This window comes from Papio anubis, chromosome 11, assembly GCF_008728515.1.
Source record: "Papio anubis isolate 15944 chromosome 11, Panubis1.0, whole genome shotgun sequence".
NCBI lineage: Eukaryota > Metazoa > Chordata > Mammalia > Primates > Cercopithecidae > Papio > Papio anubis.
The window spans coordinates 64,664,699-64,686,902 of record NC_044986.1 but is presented as its reverse complement, the minus strand read 5'-3'; the positions used below and the strand labels follow the sequence as shown (position 1 = coordinate 64,686,902).

The 22,204-nt window shown below is 41.9% G+C and overlaps 1 protein-coding gene across 7 annotated transcripts in view; it reads left to right on the top strand.

The window, feature by feature from the left end:
• Nucleotides 1-22,204, top strand: part of DNA2 (DNA replication helicase/nuclease 2) — a 63,033-nt gene that overhangs the window by 25,508 nt on the left and 15,321 nt on the right. For 6 of the 7 annotated variants that reach the window (XM_021944006.2, XM_021944004.2, XM_031652232.1 and 3 more), the window contains 8 exons: nt 5,152-5,269; nt 6,425-6,587; nt 8,073-8,267; nt 13,446-13,676; nt 17,844-17,960; nt 18,039-18,148; nt 18,383-18,492; nt 20,007-20,231. In XM_021944006.2, the coding sequence (XP_021799698.1) occupies nt 5,152-5,269; nt 6,425-6,587; nt 8,073-8,267; nt 13,446-13,676; nt 17,844-17,960; nt 18,039-18,148; nt 18,383-18,492; nt 20,007-20,231 (1,269 nt within the window). The remainder of the gene's footprint in view (nt 1-5,151; nt 5,270-6,424; nt 6,588-8,072; nt 8,268-13,445; nt 13,677-17,843; nt 17,961-18,038; nt 18,149-18,382; nt 18,493-20,006; nt 20,232-22,204) is intronic. The other variant, XM_021944005.2, reaches the window with a different exon arrangement.

Here is a 22,204-nt window from a genome sequence, read left to right as displayed (position 1 = left end):
AATCGCTTGAACCCGGGAGGTGGAGGTTACAGTGAGCTGAGATCGTGCCACTGCACTCTAGCCCGGGCGACAGAGCGAGACTCTGTCTCATAAAAACAAAACAAAACAAAACAAAAATTGGCCGAGTGCAGTGGCTCACGCCTGTGATTCCCAGCACTTTGGGAGGCCGAGTGGATCATGAGGTCAAGAGATCGAGACCATCTTGGCTAACGCAGTGAAACCCCGTCTCTACTAAAAATCCAAAAAAATTAGCCGAGTGTGGTGGCAGGCGCCTGTAGTCCCAGCTACTCGGGACGCTGAGGCAGGAGAATGGCGTGAACCCGGGAGGCGGAGCTTGCAGTGAGCCGAGATTGTGCCACTGCACTCCTACCTGGGTGACAGAGCAAGACTCCGTCTCAAAAAGAAAAAAAAAAATTATATTTCTCCTTGATAAACAATTTTCTGTTGTCCTTCAAAATTATTTTTAATTTACATTAATTATAGTGATTTAACAAATCAGTTAACACTAAGTTGTGTTTTATTTTCTGATTATTGCTATCCCCTCTGCCGATCTCTGCTTTGGCTATCTGTAGTATGTCTTCATAGAAACTTTTTTATTTTTTATTTTTGAGATGGAGTCTTGCTTTGTCTCCCAGGCTGGAGTGCAGTGACGGATCTCGGCTCACTGCAACCTCCACCTCCTAGGTTCAGGTGATTCTCCTGCATCAGCCTCCCAAGTAGCTGGTACTACAGGCATAGGCCGCCATGCCCAGCTAATTTTTTTGTATTTTAGTAGAGATGGGGTTTCACCATATTGCTCAGGCTGGTATCAAACTCCTGAGCTCAGGCAATCCATCTGCCTCGGCCTCCCAAAGTGCTAGGATTACAGGCGTGGGCCACCAAGCCTGGCCTGTAGAAGCTTTTGTTTTTTTATTTTGTTTTATTTATTTATTTATTTTGAGATGGAGTTGCACTCTTGTTGTCCAGGCTGGAGTCCAATGGCATGATCTCGGCTCTCCACTACCTCTACCTCCTGGGTTCCAGCGATTCTCTTGCTTCAGCCTCCCGAGTAGCTGGGATTACAGGCATGGGCCACCACACCTGGCTAATCATGTGTTTTTAGTAGAGATGGGGTTTCTCCATGCTGGTCAGGCTGGTCTTGAACTCCTGACCTCAGTGATCTGCCTGCCTTGGCCTCCCAAAGTGTTGGGATTACAGGCGTGAGCCACCGCGCCCGGCCCATAGAAGCTTTTAAATCAGCAAAGATAAAACTAAAAGATAGTAACATTATTATATTTTTATGATATAATATTTGCTAAGGGAATAAATAATAAAACAAGAGTTGATAATATAACTTAAATTTCCATTGCCCTTACAATTTTGCATATTATTTGAACATATATAAAATAAGGTTCAAAATACTGACTTGTATAATCAGATATTAAAGAGACTTTCTCTATTAAATCTTTCTTGCAGGCTGGGTGCGTTGGCTCATGACTGTAACCCAACACTTTGGGAGGCCTAGGCGGGCGGATCACCTGAGGTCAGGAGTTTGAGACCAGCCTGGCTAATGGAGAAACCCTGTCTGTACTAAAAGTACAAAAATTAGCCAGGTGTGGCAGCGGGTACCTGTAATCCCAGCTATTTGGGAGGCTGAGGCAGGAGAATTGCTTGAACCACCTGGGATGCAGAGGTTGCAGTGAGCTGAGGTTGCGGCACTGCACTCCAGCCAGGCAGCCTGGGTGACAGAGGGAGACTTTGTCTCAAAAAAAGAAAAAAAGAAGTCTTTCTTTCTCTTCTTTTTCTTTTTTTTTTTTTTTTCTGAGACAAGATTTGGTTCTGTCACCTAGGCTGGAGTGCAGTGGCTCGATCTTAGCTTTGCAACCTCCGCCACCCGGACTCAAGCCATCTTCCCACTTCAGCCTCCCAAGTAGCTGGGACTAGAGGTGCACACCACTACGCCTAATTTTTTTTTTTGAGACTGAGTCTCACACTGTTGCCCAGGCTGGAGTGCAGTGGCGCGATCTCAGCTCATTGCAACCTCTGCCTCCCCGGTTCAAGCGATTCTCCTGCCTCAGCCTCCTGAGTAGCTGGGATTACAGTCCCCTGCTACCATGTCCAGCTAATTTTTTGTATTTTTAGTAGAGACGGGTTTCACTATGTTGGCCAGGCTGGTCTCGAACTCCTGACCTCGTGATCTGCCTTCCTCAACCTCCCAAAGTGCTGGGATTACAGGCATGCGCCACCGTGCCGGCCTTATGCCTGACTAATTTTTGTATTTTTTGTAGAAATTGAGTTTTGCCCTGTTGCCCAGCCTGGTCTCGAACTCGTGACCTCACATGATACTCCCACCTCGGCCTCCCAAAGTTCTGGAATTACAGGCATGAGCCACTGCACCCAGCCTTTTGCTATTAATTGTGTACCAAATACTGAAGGTTTTCACAAGAACTTTACATTTGGGAATGAAAAGTAGGGTAACTTTGTTTCACCTATTATTAGATTTTGTGTAGGTGTTGGAAGTGGAAGAAAAAATATTTCCCCTTTTTAAAGACTTGAAATTTTTACTTTGATAATACAGAAATAACTGAAATTACAAACTTAAATACTTGGCTAAATTACAACCCTCTTGAGAAAGGAAAATTATGCCAATAGAAGAAAGGCTGTTTTTGAAGTCAAAGATCAGAAGGAATGTGTTTTGTGTATGAGACTGAAATTTTTAAATTGATTTTTAAAATCACAAGTTTAAATGAAATCACTTTATAATGCTAAACAGGAGCTAAATATAAAAGCATTTTAGACTGGCACAGTGGCTCACGCCTGTAATCCCAGCACTTTGGAAGGCCGAGGTGGGTAGATCACTTGAGGTCAGGAGTTTGAGACCAACCTCACCAACATGGTGAAACCCCATCTCTACTAAAAAAAAAAAAAAAAAAATTAGCTGGGTGTGGTGACATGTGCCTGTGGTCCCAGCTACTTGGGGGGCTGAGAATTGCTCAAACCAGGGAGGCAGAGGTGGTAGTGAGCTGAGATCGCGCCACTGCACTCCAGCCTGGGTGACAGAGCCAGACTCCATCTCAAAAAAAAAAAAATAAATAAAAGCATTTCAATATCTTAAGTGATCTAGATTCCAAGACTTTTTTCCATTGAGATTGTTGCTCTAATTCGCCATTGCTTCAAGGTAAAGAATATTACTGTATTTAATTTTGTTCAGTTGGAGATTTTATTTTTGCAAGAAGTGCAAGAAAATTTTAATAATAAAGTAGTAATTCTTGTATTAAAAAAATGAGGAAATTTGCTAGAACAAGGCTTAAAAAATTGGAATTTATATTGCATATTTATTATGCAAGAGACAAGACATTGAAAAATTAATTATGATAGTTCATTATTATGTTGGTTATAAGGAAAAAACCAAGGTTCCCTGCTTAAAAGATTTGACTTTTTAATTTTGATAATAAGAAAAGGTTTAAGAAAGTTTTTTTTTTTAGATGGGGTCTTGCTATGTTGACTTGCAGCTAAAGCTGTTACATGAGCTAAAAGGACTATTTTTAACTTGTCTTAGATGGTTTCTCCCAAGAATTTCATGAAACCTAAGGTGGTTAATGACATTTCATACTCTGGAGAAACAAACTCTGTAGAGTTAGTATTACTTGTCATAGTAGCTATCATGTAAATGATAGTCATTTTTGTTTTGGTTCATTTATTTTAAATGGAGAAAATAGTGTCTACAGACTGTTAACTTCAAAATGTAAATCATAGTTTGATTAATTTCCTTCTTCAATTTATTGGATATCTAAATATTTGCTTTCTAAGAAAATTCTCTATAGGATTCTTGGTTGTCCAAGTAAAACTGAGAAGCAGAACTATGTTTGTTTTGTGTAAATTAAATTTTTATTTTTTTTTAAGACAATATCCTTCTGTTACTCAGGCTGGAATGCAGTGGCACGATCTCGGCTCACTGCAGCCTTTACTTCTCAGGGTCAATCAATCCTCCCACCTCAGCCTCCTGAGTAGCTGGGACTATGGACGCACATCACCATGCCCGGCTAACTTTTTTTTTTTTGAGATGTAGTCTCCTTCTGTCCCCCAGGCTGGAGTGCAGTGGTGTGATCTCGACTCACTACAATCTCCGCCTCCCGGGTTCAAGCAATTCTCCTGCCTTAGCCTGTCAAGTAACTAGATTACAAGCATGTGCCATCATACCTGGCTAATTTTTTTATTTTTAGTAGAGACAGGGTTTCACTATGTTGGCCAGGCTGGTCTCAAACTCCTGACCTCAAGTAATCTGCCCGCCTCAGCCTTCCAAAGTGCTGAGAGTTTAGTTATGAACCACCACGCCCAGCCGTACCTGGCTAATTTTTAAATTTTTCTACATACATCTCTTTTTGTAGAAATGGGGGTCTCACTATGTTTTTGTTTTTATGCTTTTAAATTTTTGTTGGCACTTAGTAGGTGTATACATTCATGGATTACATGAAATATTTTAATACAGGCATGCAATACGTAATAATCATATAATGGTAAATGGGGTATACATCACCTCAAACATTTATTATTTGTGTTACAAATAACCCAGTTATACTCCTTTAGTGATTTAAAAATGCACAGTTAAATTATTTTTGACTATAGTCACTCTGTTGCGCTAGCAAATACTAAGTCTTATTCATTACTCTTTTTTTTTTTTTTTTTTTTTTTTTGTACCCATTAACCACCCCCACTTCTCCCCCTGACCACCCTCACTATCATTCCCAGCCTCTGGTAACCAACCTTCTACTATCTGTCTCCATGAATTCAATTGTTTTAATGTTTTGCTCCCACAAGTAAATGAGAACATACGAAGTTTTCTGTGTCTGGCTTTTTTTACTTAACATAATGACCATCAGTTGGTCTCACTGTATTGCCCAGGCTGGTCTCAAACTCCTGGGCTCAAGTGATCCTCCTGCCTTGGCCTCCTGAAGTGTTGGGATTGCAGGCCTGAGCCACCATGCCTGGCCTAGATTAAATGTTTGACATCAAATTTGTCGTGTTATCTTTACCAGTTTGGCTCATGTTACTTTTTAAATAGAAATAGCTTTATTGATCTTTTGACTTTAAAATTATGTGTTGGTTGCAAGACAATGTAGGGAAATACAAGAAGTTATAGTTTTGTTTGAGCAAATGTCAATGTTTGCACAGGTTGTTCTGTACACTCTCCTAAGCCAAGAGAGAAGAGCTGATCCAGAGGCTGGCTTGCTTCTCTACCTCAAGACTGGTCAGATGTACCCTGTGCCTGCCAACCATCTAGATAAAAGAGGTTGAGCTGTTTTCTTTTAGTTGTACTTCTTTGCCCATCCCCTACTTCAGCTTCTGGTGATACATATTTATACCTGACAATCTACTCACAGTACTTACTAGGTTATAATTTGTAGCTGTGGGTTTTTTGTCGTTGTTTTGTATGTGTGTATTTTTGTTTTTGTTTTTTGAGATAGAGTCTCACTCTGTTGCCCAGGCTGGAGTGAAGTGGCACAATCTTTTCTCACTGCAACCTCTACCTTCTGGGTTGAAGCAATTCTCCTGCCTCAGTCTCTTGAATAGCTGGGATTACAGGCATGTGCCACCATGCCTGGCTACTTATACTTTTAGTAGAGATGGGGTTTCGCCATGTTGGCCAGGCTGGTCTTGAACTCTTGGCCTCAAGTGATCTGCCCGCCTTGGTCTCCGAAAGTGCCGGGATTATAGGCATGAGCCACTGTACCTGGCTAATTGTGGTATTTTTTAAAAATAAGTTTAATAATATACTCCATAGTTGAAAACATTATTAATCTTTTAAAATTTTATTATGCAAAACTTTATTTCAAACTTTCTATTTTATATTAAAGAAAGATATTCTAGATAGCTGTATTTATCCTCCGCATTCAGCTAATACCAACTTCACGATGCTTACTAGTTATGAAATACATAGTTTAAAGAACTTATAAAGTGAACAGAAACTTAAAGGAAATGTACCAACATGTTGTTATTCTAGTATAGTGGGAAATATGAATACTGTTTTCTCCTTTTTAAAATGTTTTTATTTTTATTTATTTTTTTGAGACCGAGTTTTGCTCTTGTTACCCAGGCTGGAGTGCAACGGTGTGATCTCAGCTCACCGCAACCTCTGCCTCCCGGGTTCAGGTGATTCTCCTGCCTCAGCTTCCTGATTAGCTGTAACACAGTCATTCGCCACCAGTCCCGGCTAATTGTGTATTTTTAGTAGAGACAGGGTTTCACCATGTTAGTTAGGCTGGTCTCGAACCCTTGACCTCTGGTGATCCGCCCTCCTCGGCCTCCCAAAGTGTTGAGATTGCAGGCGTAATCCACTGCGCCAGGCCCTGAAATGTTTTTAAATCTGAAAGTTTTACATATGTAGTGAAAAATACATAATAAACTTTATTTAATTCTTAAAAAGACATTAACCTTTTTTTCATAGAATTATTAAAGCTAAGAAACCAGATGGCATTCTCATTGTTTCACCGTATTAGCAAATCTGCTACTAGACAGAAGACACAGCTTGCTTCTTTGCCACAAATAATTGAGGAAGAGAAAACTTGTAAATATTGTTCACAAATGGGCAACTGTGCTCTTTATAGCAGGTAAGTATTGTCTACCAAAGGCATTATTTCTAGTTGAGTATGAACTCAACTAAATATATTTAAAATTGGTGGCCAGTCCAGCATTGGTAACATCATTTTCGTTATTTTTCCTTTATATTTTCCTTTGTGTGTATTATTTCTAAAATTAAGATAATAGGGGGAAAAAAAAAACCACAGTACTTTTTTTTTTTTTTTTTTGAGACGGAGTTTTGCTCTTGTTGCCCATGCTGCAGTGCAATGGTGCGATCTCGGCTCACCGCAACCTCTGCCTCTCCGGTTCAAGCAATTCTCCTGCCTCAGCCTCCTGCGTAGCTGGGATTACAGGCATGTGCTACCATTCCTGGCTAATTTTGTATTTTTAGTGGAGAAGAGGTTTCATCATGTTGGTCAGGCTGGTCTCGAACTCCTGACCTCAGGTGATCCACCCATCTCAGCCTCCTGAAGTGCTGGGATTACAGGCATGAGCCACTACGCCCAGCTAATTTTTTGTATTTTTAATAGAGATAGGGTTTCACCATGTTGGCCAGGCTGGTCTTGAACTCCTGACCTCAAGTGATCTGCCTTGGCCTCCCAAAGTGCTGGGATTTTAGGCTTGAGCCACTGTGCTAGGCTGAAGTTCACATAAATACTTTTTTTTTTTTTTTTTTTTGTGACAGAGTCTCACTCTGTTGCCTGGGCTGAAGTGCAGTGGTGCAATCTTGGCTCACTGCAGCCTCTTCCTCCTGGGTTCAAGCAATTCTCCTGCTTCAGCCTCACGAGTAGCTGGGACTACAGGTGTCCACCACCACTCCTGGCTAATTTTTTGTATTTTAATAGAGACGGAGTTTCACTATGTTGCCCAGGTTGGTCTCGAACTCCTGAGCTCCGTCAATCTGCCCACTTCGGCCTCCCAAAATGCCAGAATTACAGGCGTGAGCCTCTGTGCTCGGCCTTACATAAACACTCTTTAAGGTGTTTTTTCAAGGGATCTCTTAATGGCAGAGGACTGTGAACCATAGGAAGTCTGGGCACATTTCTTTGAAATCTTATGTTTATTGTCAGTGTTTTGTATGCTGTCCTATAGCATGTTTGTTTCTATAGAAAATATTTTAATCTGGTATTAAGCAAAATCCAAATGATTCTCCATGTTTTTATGTGTACCTACGTCACTGAGCTGGGTGTACAGATTGTGATTTTTGAGAAATGAAGTTGTATTAAAAGCCAAAACTTGTTGCATATGGGAATGAAGATTAGAGTATACCCAACCTGAGTTATTTGGGGGATAGTCACTGAAGGCAAAATAATGCAGTATTGAGTTTCTTACACATTTGTTTTATAAAAAGCCATATGGCTTATAAAATGTTGAAATGACTTTTAAGGAAAATTAGGGGCTGTGGTTATGAGTTATGATGATCATATATGTGTTCTTATTTTGGAATTATCTCACTTCATGCCCAGCCAGGGAAATGGTTTATAAGCATCTCTAACTTGGAACTTTATATTTAGAGCAGTTGAACAACAGATGGATGGTAGTTCAGTCCCAATTGTGATGCTGCCCAAAATAGAAGAAGAAACCCAGCATCTGAAGCAAACACACTTAGAATATTTCAGCCTTTGGTGTCTAATGTTAACGCTGGAGTCACAATCAAAGGATAATAAAAAGAATCACCAAAATATCTGGCTAATGCCTGCTTCGGAAATGTAAGTAGTCCATTTACTACAGTAAGATTTCAGTAGTTTGGATTAGTTAGTGAGGTGGCATTTGGAATTTATGACAAATACAGGTTATGTAGCATGTTATAGATAAGTGATTTCATTTATTCATGACAACTGCAGATAGCTCTTAGTTGTTGCTAAGAAGAGCACCATTCCTGTGTATCCTATGTGCTACAATGATTGCTAGTTAATAATAAAGTTTCAGTAGGCTAGATATGCCTCAAGAAATATTGTTTTTTTTTTTTTTTTTTTTTTTTTTTTGAGACAGAGTATTGCTCAGTTGCCCAGGCTGGAGTGCAGTGGCGCGATCTCAGCTCACTGCAAGCTCCGCCTCCAGGTTCACACTATTCTCCTGCCTCAGTCTCCCAAGTAGCTGGGATTACAGGCACCCGCTGCCACGCCTGGCTAATTTTTTGCGTTTTTAGTAGAGATGGGGTTTCACCATGTTAGCCAGGATGGTCTCGATCTCCTGACCTCGTGATCCGCCCGCGTTGGCCTCCCAAAGTGCTGGGATTACAGGCGTGAGCCACCGTGCCCAGCCAACAAATATTGTTTTAAAAATTACTTTTCTTTGGGAGGCCGAGGTGGGTGGATCACCTGAGGTCAAGAGTTTGAGACCAGCCTGGCCAACATGGCGAAACCCCATCTTTACTAAAAATACAAAAATTAGCGGGGCGTGGGGGCGAGTGCCTGTAATCCCAGCTACTCTGGAGGCTGAAGCAGGAGAATCGCTTGAACCTGGGAGGCGGTGGCTGCAGTCAACCAAGATCGTGCCATTGCACTCCAGCCTGGGCAACAAGAGCAAAACTGTCTCAGAAAAACAAAAACAAAAAATTAGCTGGGCGTGGTGGCAGGCGCCTATAATCCCAGCTACTTAGGAGGCTGAGGCAGGAGAATTGCTTGAACCTGAGAGGCGGATGTTACAGTGAACCAACATTGCACCACTGCACTCCAGCCTGGGTGACAGAGCGAGACTCTGTCTTAAAAAAAAAAAAAAATTACTTTTGTTGGGGCGGTAGGTCATGCCTGTAATCCCAACACTTTGGGATGCTGAAGCAGGTGGATTACTTGAGCTTTGAGTTTGAGACCAGCCTGGGCAACATGGCAAAACCCTGTCTCGGTCGGGCGCGGTGGCTCACGCCTGTAATCCCAGCATTTTGGGAGGCCGAGGCGGGCGGATCACAAGGTCAGGAGATCGAGACCACCCTGGCGAACACGGTGAAACTCCGTCTCTACTAAAAACACAAAAAAATTAGCCGGGCATGGTGGTGGGCACCTGTAGTCCCAGCTTCTCTGGAGGCTGAGGCAGGAGAATGGTGTGAACCCGGGAGGCAGAGCTTGCAGTGAGCTGAGATCACGCCACCTCGCTCCAGACTGGGAGACAGAGCGAGACTCCACCTCAAAAAAAAAACAAAAAACAAAAAACCCTGTCTCTACAAAAAATACAAAAATTACCTGGGTGTGGTGGTGCATGCATGCCTGTAGTCCTAGGCTGAGGTGGGGGGATGGCTTGAGCCAGAGGTGAAAGTTGCAGTGAGCTGAGATCACACCAGTGCACTCCAGCATGGGTGATAGATCCAGACCTTGACTCAAAAAAAAAAAAAAAATTATTCAAAATCCTGTTAAAAGTTTTCAGTATATACTTTTTCATTGGTGATAACATTATAAACTTGAGTATATCTTAAAGTGAATTGTTATATAGTGTATATATTGGTATAATGCAAATTAGTGTGGCATTAACTTGATTTTTTAAATACTCGCTTTTAAAAAATTTTTTTTTTAACTTTTTTGAGATGGAGTCTCACTCTGTCACCCAGGCTGGAGTGCAGTGGCACGATCTCAGCTCGTTGCAACCTCTGCTGTCTGGATTCAAGCTATTCTCCTGCCTCAGCCTCCAAGTAGCTGGGATTACAGGTGCCTGCCACTGTGCCCGGCTAATTTTTGTAGTTTTAGTAGAGATGGGGTTTCACCATCTTGGCCAGGCTGGTCTTGAAGTCCTGACCTAGTGATCCACCCACCTTGGCCTCCCAAAGTGATGGGATTACAGGCATGAGCCACCTTGCCTGGCCTAAATACTTGTATTTTAAATGTTTATATTTTCAGTAACTTTTGATACAGATGCAAATTTTCTAAAGGTCCATTTCATAGTCCTTGTGGGATTCACTTAAAAATAAGTCACTTGTAAAATTAGAATTTTTTTTTTTTTTTTTTTTAAAAGACACAGGGTCACAGTCTACTGCCCTGGCTGGAGTATAGTGGTGCAATCATGGCTCACTGTAGCCTCGAACTTCTGGGATAAAGTTCACAGTCTTCCTGTCTCAACCTGAGTAGCTAGGACCATAGGTGTGCACCACCAAACTTGGCTAACTTTTTTTTTTAGAGATGGGGTCTTGCTATGTGCCCCAGGCTGGTCGTGAACTCCTGGCCTCAAGTGATCTTGATCACCCAAAGTGCTGGGCCACTGCATTACAGCTGTGAGCCACTGTGCCATGGCTAATTTTTTTGTTTTATTTTATTTTACATTATTGTAGAAACAGGGTCTTGCTATGTTGCCCAGTACAGTCTTAAATTCCTGAGCTCAAGTGATCCTCCCATCTTGGCCTCCCAAAGTGTTGAGACTATAGGTATAAGCCACTATGCCTGGCCTAGAATTTATCTTTGCATAGTATTTTTCTTTATGTAAAATTTCATTGCTTTAGCTTCATTTTTTCTTTGCAGAATGAATATTAATGATGTGACTTTAGAAATAATTGGATCATCATTTCCCTAATATTAGACTTTAACACAAGGAAACATTGCAGTGGAGAAAGTTTATGTAATTGTGGATAGACTGCGTATGTGTAGTGAGTATACTATACATATGTAACATTTATGTAAAATTTAATTGCTTTTATTTTTTTAATCTCAGGCCTTTTGTAGTATGTAAAACTTTTTTTTTTTAGACAAAGTCTTGCTCTGGGCCGGGTACGGTGGCTCACGCCTGTAATCCCAGCACTTTGGGAGACTGAGGGGGGCGGATCACGAGGTCAGGAGATCGAGACCATGCTGGCTAACACAGTGAAACCCCGTCTCTACTAAAGATACAAAATATTAACTGGGCATGGTGGTGGGTGCCTGTAGTCCCAGCTACTCTGGAGGCTGAGGCAGGAGAATCCCATGAACCCGGGAGGCGGAGCTTGTGGTGAGCCAAGATTGCACCACTGCAATCCAGCCTAGTCAACAGAATGAGACTCTGTCTCAAAAAAACAAAAAAAAAGTAATAAAAAAGTCTTGCTCTGTCACCCAGGCTGGAGTGTCTCGGCTGACTGCAACCTCTGCCTCCTGGGTTCCAGTAATTCTCATGCCTCAGCCTCCCAAGAAGCTGTGATTACAGGCACGTGCCACTATGCCTTACTAATTTTTGTATTTTTAGTAGAGACAGGGTTTTGCCATGTTGACCAGGGTAGTCTCGAACTCCTGGCCTCAAGCAGTCTGCCCACCTCAGCCTCCCAGAGTGCTGGGATTACAAGTGTGAGCCACTGCACCCAGCCAAATTTTTTTTTTTTTTTTGAGATGGAATCTCACTCTGTCGCCTAGGCTGGAGTGCAGTGGCACAGTCTCGGCTCATGGCAACCTCTGCCTCTGAGATTCAAGCGATTCTCCTGCCTCAGCCTCCCAAGTAGCTGGGATTACAGGCATGTGCCACCACGCCTGGCTAATTTTGTATTTTTAGTAGGGATGGGGCTTCTCCATGTTGGTCAGGCTGGTGTTGAACTCTCAGCCTCATGTGATCTGCCTACCTCGGCCTCCCAAAGTGCTGACATTACGGGTGTGAGCCACCGCACCCAGCCTCAAGATTTTTTTAATGTAAAACTTAGTTGTTTTAGTTTCATTTTTTTCTTTCCAGAATGAATTATTATTATTATTATTTTTTGTGCGGGACGAATTCTTGCTCTGCTGCCCAGGCTGGAGTGCAATGGCGTGATCTCAGCTCACCGCAACTTCCACCTCCCGGGTTCAAGTGATTCTCCTGCCTCAGCCTCCTGAATAGCTGGGATTACAGGTGCCCACCACCATGCCTGGCTAATTTTGTATTTTTAGTAGGGATAGGGCTTCTCCATGTTGGTCAGGCTGGCGTTGAACTCTCAGCCTCACGTGATCTGCCCACCTCGGCCTCCCAAAGTGCTGAGATTACAGGCATGAGCCACTGTGCCTGGTTATAATTTTTTTTATATTACATTTGGGAGCAGGTTATTATGTTTTGTTTTCTGTAATGGTATTATATGTATCAGCCCAAGAAGTCGGGGTATCTACCCTTCAGGGATCAAAGTGCCAATAAAACACCGTGTTTGGAGATCCCAGCCTGTGGGTGCAACAAAGGTGGGGTGCTCCCTAACACTTTCTTGCAAGACTGTTGTTGAGCAATTAATGAAAAACTAATAGAGGGCTGAGCATGGTGCCTCAGGCTTGTAATCCCAGCAACTTGGGCGGTCACTTGAGGCCAGGGTTTCGAAAGCAGCCTGGCCAACATGGTGAAAACCTGTCTCTACTAAAAACATAAAAAATTAGCTTGACATGGTGGTGTCTGCCTGCAATCCCAGCTACTCAGGAGACTGAGGCATGAGAATCGCTTGAACAGGGCAGGGGTCGGAGGGTGTCTCAAAAAACCCAGAAACTAATAGAATGTTTACTTAACATTTCTAACATTTTTACTGTAGGTTGTGGAAAATGTAAAAATGACAGGCTCAATATTAGTTTCTTAAATTTTTTTGTTTCTTTTTTTGAGATGTAGTTTTGCTCTTGTTGCCCAGGTTGTTGAGCAATAGCGCAATCTTGGCTCACTGCAACTTCCACCTCCCAGGTTCAAGTAATTCTCCTGCCTCAGCCTCCTGAGTAGCTGGGATTACAGGTGAGCACCACCACACCTGGCTAATTTTTTGTATTTTTTATTTTAGTAGAGATGAGGTTTTACCATGTTGGCCAGGCTGGTCTTGAACTTCTGACCTCAGGTAATCCACCTGCCTCATCCTCCCGAAGTGTTGGGATTACAGGCATGAGCCACCACACCCGGCCTCAATAATACTTTTTGGGAGTCAGATGAACAAATAAGTTGTTGGAAAATGCAGACACAATACTTATGTATGTAATATAAACGGAAGTTTTTTCTCTTTGGTCTTTTCATAGGGAGAAGAGTGGCAGTTGCATTGGACACCTGATTAGAACCGAACATGTAAAGACAATTTGTGATGGACAATATTTACATAATTTCCAACGTAAACATGGTGCCATACCAGTCACAAATCTACTGGCAGGTGACAGAGTTATTGTAAGTGGAGAAGAAAGGTCACTGTTTGCTTTGTCTAGAGGATATGTGAAGGAGATTAACACGACAACAATAACTTGTTTATTAGACAGGTAATGAAATGTTACTTTTTTTTGAGAATATCTTTATTGATATATAATTCACATCTGTGTAGTTCATCCATTTAAAATGTACAATTCACTGGTTTTTATTATATTCACAGCATTGTGCAGCCATCACCACAATCAACTTTGAGTATTTTCATCACCCCAAAAAGAAACCCCCAAGGAAGAAGCCCTATACCCTTTAGTAGTCGCTTCTCATTTTCCTCCAATTTCCCCAGCCCAAGGCAACCACTAACCTGCTTTCTGTCTCTATAGATTTGCCCATTCTGGACATTTTATATAAATGGAATCATGCAATATGTGGTCTTTGGTGACAGACTTTTTTCACACAGGACGCTGTTTTTGAAATTCTTCTTCATGTTTTAACATGTATCAGCATTTCATTCTTTTTTTAAAAATAAATTGAGGTAAAATTCATGTAACATAAAATTGATCATTAACCATTTTAATGTGTATTATTGAGTGGCGTTTAGTATATTTCCAATATTGTGTCGCCATCATTTCTGTCTATTTCTAAGACACTTTTATCACCCTAAAAGGAAACCTCATTCCTATTACGCAGTCACTTCCCACTCTCTCCTCCCTGAAGTCTCTGGCACCCACTAAATTGGCTTTGTTTCTGTATGGATTCATCCATTCTGGATATATGATATAAGTGGAACCATACAATATGTGACCTTTTGTGTCTTGCTTCTTTCACTTAACCTAATGTTGGAAAGTTTATTCATGTTTTAGCATATATGATACCCTCATTTTTTTATGGCTGAATATATTCTGTTGTATGGATATACCACATTTTGTTCATCCGTTCACCAGCTGATGGACATTTGAGTTGTTTCAACTTTTTTGCTGTAATGATTAATATTGCTATGAACATTCACATGCATAGTTTTAGGTAGACATATTTTCATTTCTTTCATTTTCTTTGTAGTTACCTAGGCATGGGTCATGTGCTAATTTCGCATTTAACATTTCGAGGAACTACCAAACTGCTAAAGTTTTGTTTAGTACATTATATTCCATAGTGATGATGTGGACGTAATCTTACCTAATTCTTACAACCGCATGTATAGCAGACAGCATAGATGCCATCCTGTGTTAGCTATAATGCTTATTTCTCCTTGCATGCTGGGCACTTACTATTTTGTTCTCTCCTTTTTAAAATAAAAATGTTTATTTTTGCCATTTATAGTTGTGATATAAGTATACCCATTTCAGTTACAACAAAGTGGCTGGTTTAAATAAAAATATGTATGCAGGGCGCAGTGGCTCATGCCTGTAATCCCAGCACTTTGGAAGGCCGAGGTGGGCGGATCACAAGGTCAGGAGATTGAGACCATCCTGGCTAACATGGTGAAACCCGGTCTGTACTAAAAATACAAACAACTGGCTGGGTGTGGTAGCATGTGCCTGTAGTCCCAGCTACTCGGGAGGCTGAGGCAGGAGAATCACTTGAACCTGGGAAGCGGAAGTTTCGGTGAGCCGAGATCACGCCACCGTACTCCAGCCTGGGCAACAAGAGCGAGACTCAATCTCAAAAAAAAAAAAAAAAAAAGAGGTTGAGGCTGCAGTGAGCTGAGATCACACCTCTGCACTGCACATAGCCCGAGTGACAGAGTGAGACCCTGTCTTAAAGAAAAAAAAATTGTGGCAGAGAACAATATCCAATTCACTAATAATCCATATTCCCTCTTCTTTCACAGTCAGCTGGATTGTGTTTTCCAGCATTTCTTACAGTTAATACAGGCATGCCTGACCATTTCTTAATGGATAGAGGTCAGCAATTGGGACTCAGTTACATCTGAGTAACTGTAATGGAAATGTCCAGGCTTGTTCCCTACTGATCAGTAATCTTAGTTGAGTCATAACCAGCCCTTGTCTAGATGTCATGATATATTCCAGTTGTCTGCTCAGATTTGTGTATCCTTTGCAGTATTTATTTAGTGTCTACCATGTATTAAGTACTTTGCAAATCCTTGAGGAATTTACGGTCTTGCGTGTAGACATACGTATTTTCTTTTTTTTTTTTTTGAGACACGGTCTCACTCCAGCCCAGGCTGGAGTACAGTGGCATGGTCACAGTTCACTGCAGCCTGGACTTCCTGGGATCAAGCAATCCTTCTGCCTCAGCCTCCTGCATAGCTGGGACCACACATGCATGCCACCATACTCGGCTAATTTTCAAATTTTTTGTAGAGATGGGGGTCTCACGATGTTGCCCAGGCTGGTCTTGAACTGATGGGCTCAAATGATCCTTCTACCTCAGCCTCCTGAAGTGCTAGCATTATAGGCGTGAGCTGCTACACCCAGCTTATTTTCAATCTAATATGATATGTGTTCAAATTGATAGGAACACAGAGGAGAGGTATTTAATTCAATTTTAGGAGGCTCAGGGAAGGCTTTTTTTTTTTTTTTTTGGAGACAGTCTCACTGTTGTCCAGGCTGGAGTGCAGTAGCGCAATCTCAGTTCACTGCAGTCTCTGCCTCCTGGGCTCAAGCGATTCTCCTGCCTCAGCCTCCCGAGTAGCTGGGATTATAGGCATGTGTCACCATGCCCGACTAATTTTTATATTTTTAGTAGACACGGGGTTTTACCATGTTGGCCAATGATCTCAAGTGATCCTCCCATCTCAGCTTCCTGAAGTGTTGGGATTACAGGCGTGAGCCACCGTCCCTGGCCAAGGGAAGCCTTTTCGAAGAGCTAATTCTGAATCTTCATCCTGTGGATTAATAAATTAGTCTGGTGAAACAGTGTGAGAAGAGAATACTATACTGGGCAAACCTGTTGCACAAAGGTGTGATGTAGTGTGACATGAAGCATTCAGGAAAATGCAGGTGATTATGTTATTTCTGGAATATAAAATATAAGGAAGAGAGTTATTAGAGAGATCAGGTCATAGAATGTCTTATATACCATGTTAAAAAGTTTGCCATTCTGGGCCACATAGTGAGACCCCCATCTCTCCAAAAAATTAAAAAATTAGCCAGATGTGGTAGTGTACATGTGTAGTCCCAGTTACTCAGGGGACTGAGGTGAGATAATTGCTTGAGCCCAGGAGTTCAAGGCTGCAATGAGCCATGATCATGCCACTGCACACTAGCCTAGGCAATAGAGCAAGACCCTCTCTCAAAAAAAAAAAAAAAAAAAAAGTTTAGATTTTATTTATTCTGATGTATTGAAAGGTTTTAAACAGAAGAGTAGAAAATCATTGGATTTGCATTTTCCTTTGGCTACATTATAGAGAATTGAGTTAATTAATGGAAGAAAAACTAAAAGCAAACCTGGAAGCTGTTGCAGTGACCCAGGCTAGAGGCAACTGAGGCAGGGTAGTGTTGGCAGAGCAAATGGAATGACTTTGAGAAGTATTTAGAAAGTAAAATTGGCTGATGTTTGGATACTGATTGGGTATGCGGGTTGGGGAGAGAATGAGGGAGAGGGAAGGATCAAGACAGCAGTGCAAATGCAAATGCCATTAATTGTGATCAGGACCAGAGAAGGGGCATCGGGTTCAGCAGGGATGAGGAGGAGTTCTGCTTTGAATGTACTGTGCTTTCATAGCCTGGGTTTAGCTAAGTGGAGAGATTTCACTGCCTACCAAATATCCAAACCCAAAGCTTGGGTGAGGAACCAGGTGGGAGAGGAGTGTGAAGTCAGGCCTAAAGATGGAATTTGGAATTTGGAGGTACGTGAGGGCCTGGGACCCTGGGGAAAACAACGAGAAAGAGTATTACAATGAACCAGGGAAGGGATTCTAGGGAATACCAGGGATTAAGGGACAGATAGAAGAGCGGGAGAAGGTGGCAGGAAAGAAGCCTGCACTCCAGGTTAGAGGAGGGAAGAGCCATGCATTCAGGATCACTCTGGGGATGGTGAACCCATGTTTGATTGCAAGGGTAAGTGAATTTTCAGCAAATGTTGCAGGTTCCCAATTATTAATTGCTTTGACCTTGGTGCCTTGTACCTTCCCCTTCCCTCTGCCTTTTCCCACCAATCCAGTTCCTCATGTTGTCCTTGATTGGCAAGTGTGACTGAGGACTGGTAGCTATTTTAATAGCTATTCTGGCCCATTTATTATTTTAGCAGATAGCAGGATATTTCTTATACAGACTATGCGAAACAGAAAACATTCATGCATATTTGTTTTATTGTTTTAGAAACTTGTCGGTCCTTCCAGAATCAATTTTGTTCAGATTAGACCAGGAAGAAAAAAGTTGTGATATAGAGACCCCATTAGGAAATCTTTCTAAATTGATGGAAAACACATTTGTCAGGTTTGTAACAATGAGCAAATTTGAATTTCACTCCACTTTTCTAAGGAATATTACTAAAAGTGCTTTTTCACTTTTCAGCAAAAAACTTCGAGATTTAATTATTGACTTTCGTGAACCTCAGTTTACATCCTACCTTAGTTCTGTTCTTCCACATGATGCAAAGGATACAGTTGCCTGCATTCTAAAGGGTATGCTAAAATCACCATGTCTGCTTTGATTAATTTTTCTTGTTTCTATTTGATTTATACTGTGGTCTAATATCTTGATTAGACTTGCAATTACAATGTTTAGACCAAGACTCTTTGGAAATGGTTTTGTATTGAAGAATAGACTTGAATAGAGACTGCTTTTCTGATAAAATAATTAACTTTTCCTTTGAAATTCAACACTCTTTTTCCTGTTATTTTTGAATTTAAATGTAGGTTTGAATAAGCCTCAGAGGCAAGCGATGAAAAAGGTACTTCTTTCAAAAGACTACACACTCGTCGTGGGAATGCCTGGGACAGGAAAAACAACTACGATATGTACTCTCGTAAGATTATTATTCTTCTGCTTAGAAACGAAATATTTGTATCAGCTTCTCCTCAGTTCAGAGGATGTAATATTTAATATCAAAAGGGCTGAATTTTAATTCAAACTGTCATTGTTTCAAATGAACTTTTTGGAATGACATGAGAAATAGTAAAGCTGAATCACAAACAGTTGTAATCATGTTGTAGGTTTCTTGCATTTAGAATTTTCTAAGATCTCTTTCCGTTAGTGGTATGTGATATATATCACTGTATGTTTTCCTTTCCCTTTAAAGATGATGTTAGAGGCTGGGCATGGTGGCTCATGCCTGTAATCCCAGCGCTTTCGGAGGCTGAGGCAGGCAGATCACTTGAGGTCAGGAGTTCGAGACCAGCCTGGCCAACACGGTGAAACCCCATCTCTACTAAAAATACAAAAATTGGCCGGACGTAGTGGCGGGCGCCTATAGTCCTAGCTTTACTTGGGAGGCTGAGGCAGGAGAATCACTTGAACCCAGGAGGCGGAGATTGCAGTGAGCCAAGATCATGTCATTGCACTCCAACCTGGGCAACAAGAGCAAAGCTGTGTCCTAAAGGAAAAAAAAAAAAAAGTTAGAGATTTTTCTTGGATTTTTTTTTCCATGTCAGTAAATTTCTTTTGTTTTTCTTTTTTTTTTTTGAGACGGAGTCTTGTTATGTGGGCCAGGTGAGGTGGATCATACCTGTAATCCCAGCACTTTGGGAGTCTGAGTCAGGAGGGTTGGTATTTGAGACCAGGTTGGAATGCAGTGGCATGATGACAGTTCATGCAGCCTCAACCTCCTGGGCTGAAACAGTCCTCGTTCCCGAGCCTCCCAAGTAGTTGGGACCACAGGGGTGTACCACCTCACCTGGCTAATTAAAAAAAAATTTTTTTAAAGAGATGGGATCAGGCCGGGCGCGGTGGCTCAAGCCTGTAATCCCAGCACTTTGGGAGGCCGAGACGGGCGGATCACGAGGTCAGGAGATCGAGACCATCCTGGCTAACACAGTGAAACCCCGTCTCTACTAAAAAATACAAAAAACTAGCCGGGCGAGGTGGCGGGCGCCTGTAGTCCCAGCTACTCGGGAGGCTGAGGCAGGAGAATGGCGTGAACCCGGGAGGCGGAGCTTGTAGTGAGCCGAGATCCGGCCACTGCACTCCAGCCTGGGCGACAGAGCGAGACTCCGCCTCAAAAAAAAAAAAAAAAAAGAGATGGGATCTCACTTTGTTGCCCAGGCCAGTCTTGAATTTCTGGGTTCAAGTGATCCACTTGCCTCAGCCTCCCAAAGTGCTGGGATTACGAGCATGAGCCACCATGCCTGGCCTATGACATATTATTGATGTATTATTAATAACATATGATATTGTCATGTGATTTTTGTAAAATGTTTTGGCTTCATAATTTTTTTTAAATCAGCTCTTAGATATGGTTCTTGTTAAATTTATAAACATGTTAAAAATTATCTGGAATTAAAAGTAAGGCTGTTTTTTCTTTTTTCTCTTACCCATTATTAGGTAAGAATTCTCTATGCCTGTGGTTTTAGCGTTTTGTTGACCAGCTATACACACTCTGCTGTTGACAATATTCTTTTGAAGTTAGCCAAATTTAAAATAGGATTTTTGCGTTTGGGTCAGACTCAGAAGGTTCATCCAGCTATCCAGCAATTTACAGAGCAAGAAATTTGCAGATCAAAGTCCATTAAATCCTTAGCTCTTCTAGAAGAACTCTACAATAGTCAAGTAAGCACAATTATTGTATAATAATACTAACAGTTAATGTCCACACCCAGAATGAGGGGAGAAACTCTGGTGATTTTAGTCACATTGACTGAATTTGCACATGTTATATGTACTATACGACCAGTTTATTGCCTTATAGTTTGCTGTTTCCTTCTGAACTGAAATAAGATTTTGGGTTTATTATTTAGGGCTCTCTTCTAGTTTCAAATATCCTAGAAAACTGGTAATTATCAGGATTTCAGCCAGGCGTGGTGGCTCACGCTTGTAATCCCAGCACTTTGGGAGTCCGAGGTGGGCGGATCATGACGTCAAGAGTTCGAGACCAGCCTGGCCAACATAGTGAAACCCTGTCTGTACTAAAAATACAAAAAAAATTACCCGGGTGTGGTGGCGGGTGCCTGTAATTCCAGCTACTTGGGAGGTTGAGGCAAGGATAATCGCTTGAACCTGGGAGGCAGAGGTTGAAGTGAGCCGAGATCGCGCCACTGCACTCCAGCCGAGGCGACAATGTGAGACTCCAGCTCAAAAAAAAAAAAATAAATAAATAAATAAATCAGGGTTTCTTAGCAAGTTTGAATTAGAAGCAATGGTACTTAATAGTCTTGTGATGACTGTCTCTAGGCTTTTATATAGAACCTAACTTTTATTTTATTTTGTTATTTAATGTTTATTTATACTGGCAGTTCTTTTTTTTTTTTTTTTTTGAGACAGAGTCTGGCTCTGCCGCCCAGGCTGGAGTGCAGTGGCCGGATCTCAGCTCACTGCAAGCTCCGCCTCCCGGGTTCACGCCATTCTCCTGCCTCAGCCTCCCGAGTAGCTGGGACTACAGGCACCCGCCACCTCACCCGGCTAGTTTTTTGTATTTTTTATTAGAGACGGGGTTTCACTGTGTTAGCCAGGATGATCTCGATCTCCTGACCTTGTGATCCGCCCGTCTCGGCCTCCCGAAGTGCTGGGATTACAGGCTTGAGCCACCGCGCCCGGCCTATACTGCTGTCGCCCAGGCTGGAGTGCACCAGCGCAATCTCCGCTCACTGCAAAGTTTGCCTCCCGGGTTCACGCCATTCTCCTGCTTCAGCCTCCTGAGTAGCTGGGACTACAGGTGCCCGCCACCACGCCCGGCTAATTTTTTTTTTTTTTTTTAGATGGAGTTTCGCTCTTGTTGCCCAGGCTGGGCAATGGTGCCATCTCAGCTCACCACAGCCTCCGCCTCCTGGGTTCAAGTGATTCTTCTGCTTCAGCCTCCCAAGTAGCTGGGATTTACAGGCATGCGTGACCACACCATGCTAATTTTGTATTTTTAATAGAGGTGTGGTTTCTCCATGTTGGTCAGGCTAATCTCGCACTCCCGGCCTCAGGTTACCCTCCTGCCTCGGCCTCCCAAAGCGCTGGGATTACAGGCGTGAACTACCGCGCCCGGCTTTTTTTTTTTCTTTTAAGCGAACCTTCCATCAAGTAGCTGGGATTATGGGTGCGGCTGTAGTGCCTGGTTTAACTGATATTTTTGTCTTTAAAAAATTTCCCAAGAATTAGATTTAATAGATTGTTCCTTTACCTTTACCTCCTTTGTCTAATGCTAGCATATTTTTGTCTATTATCTGTTCCTGTTATTTATAAATTTAGAACTGGCTAAGATGTATATCGGGTTAACATTTTTATTAAATTAAATGTTTTATTTTAAGGTAATTGTAGATTCACATGCAGTTGTAAGAAATACTAGAGAGAGCCTGTGTCGCCTTTATCCAGTGGTGACATCTTGCAAATCTGTAGTACAATGTCACACCCAGGATGTTGACATTGATACAGTCCCTATTCTATTACCACAAGATTCCTTATGTTGCACTTTTATAGTTGTATCCACTTCTGTCCTGCCTTGCCCCTCTTTAACCTCTGACAGCCATAACTCTGAGACTCTGATCTCCATTTTGATAATTTGGTCGTTGGAGAATGTTACCTAAATGCAGTAGCCTTTT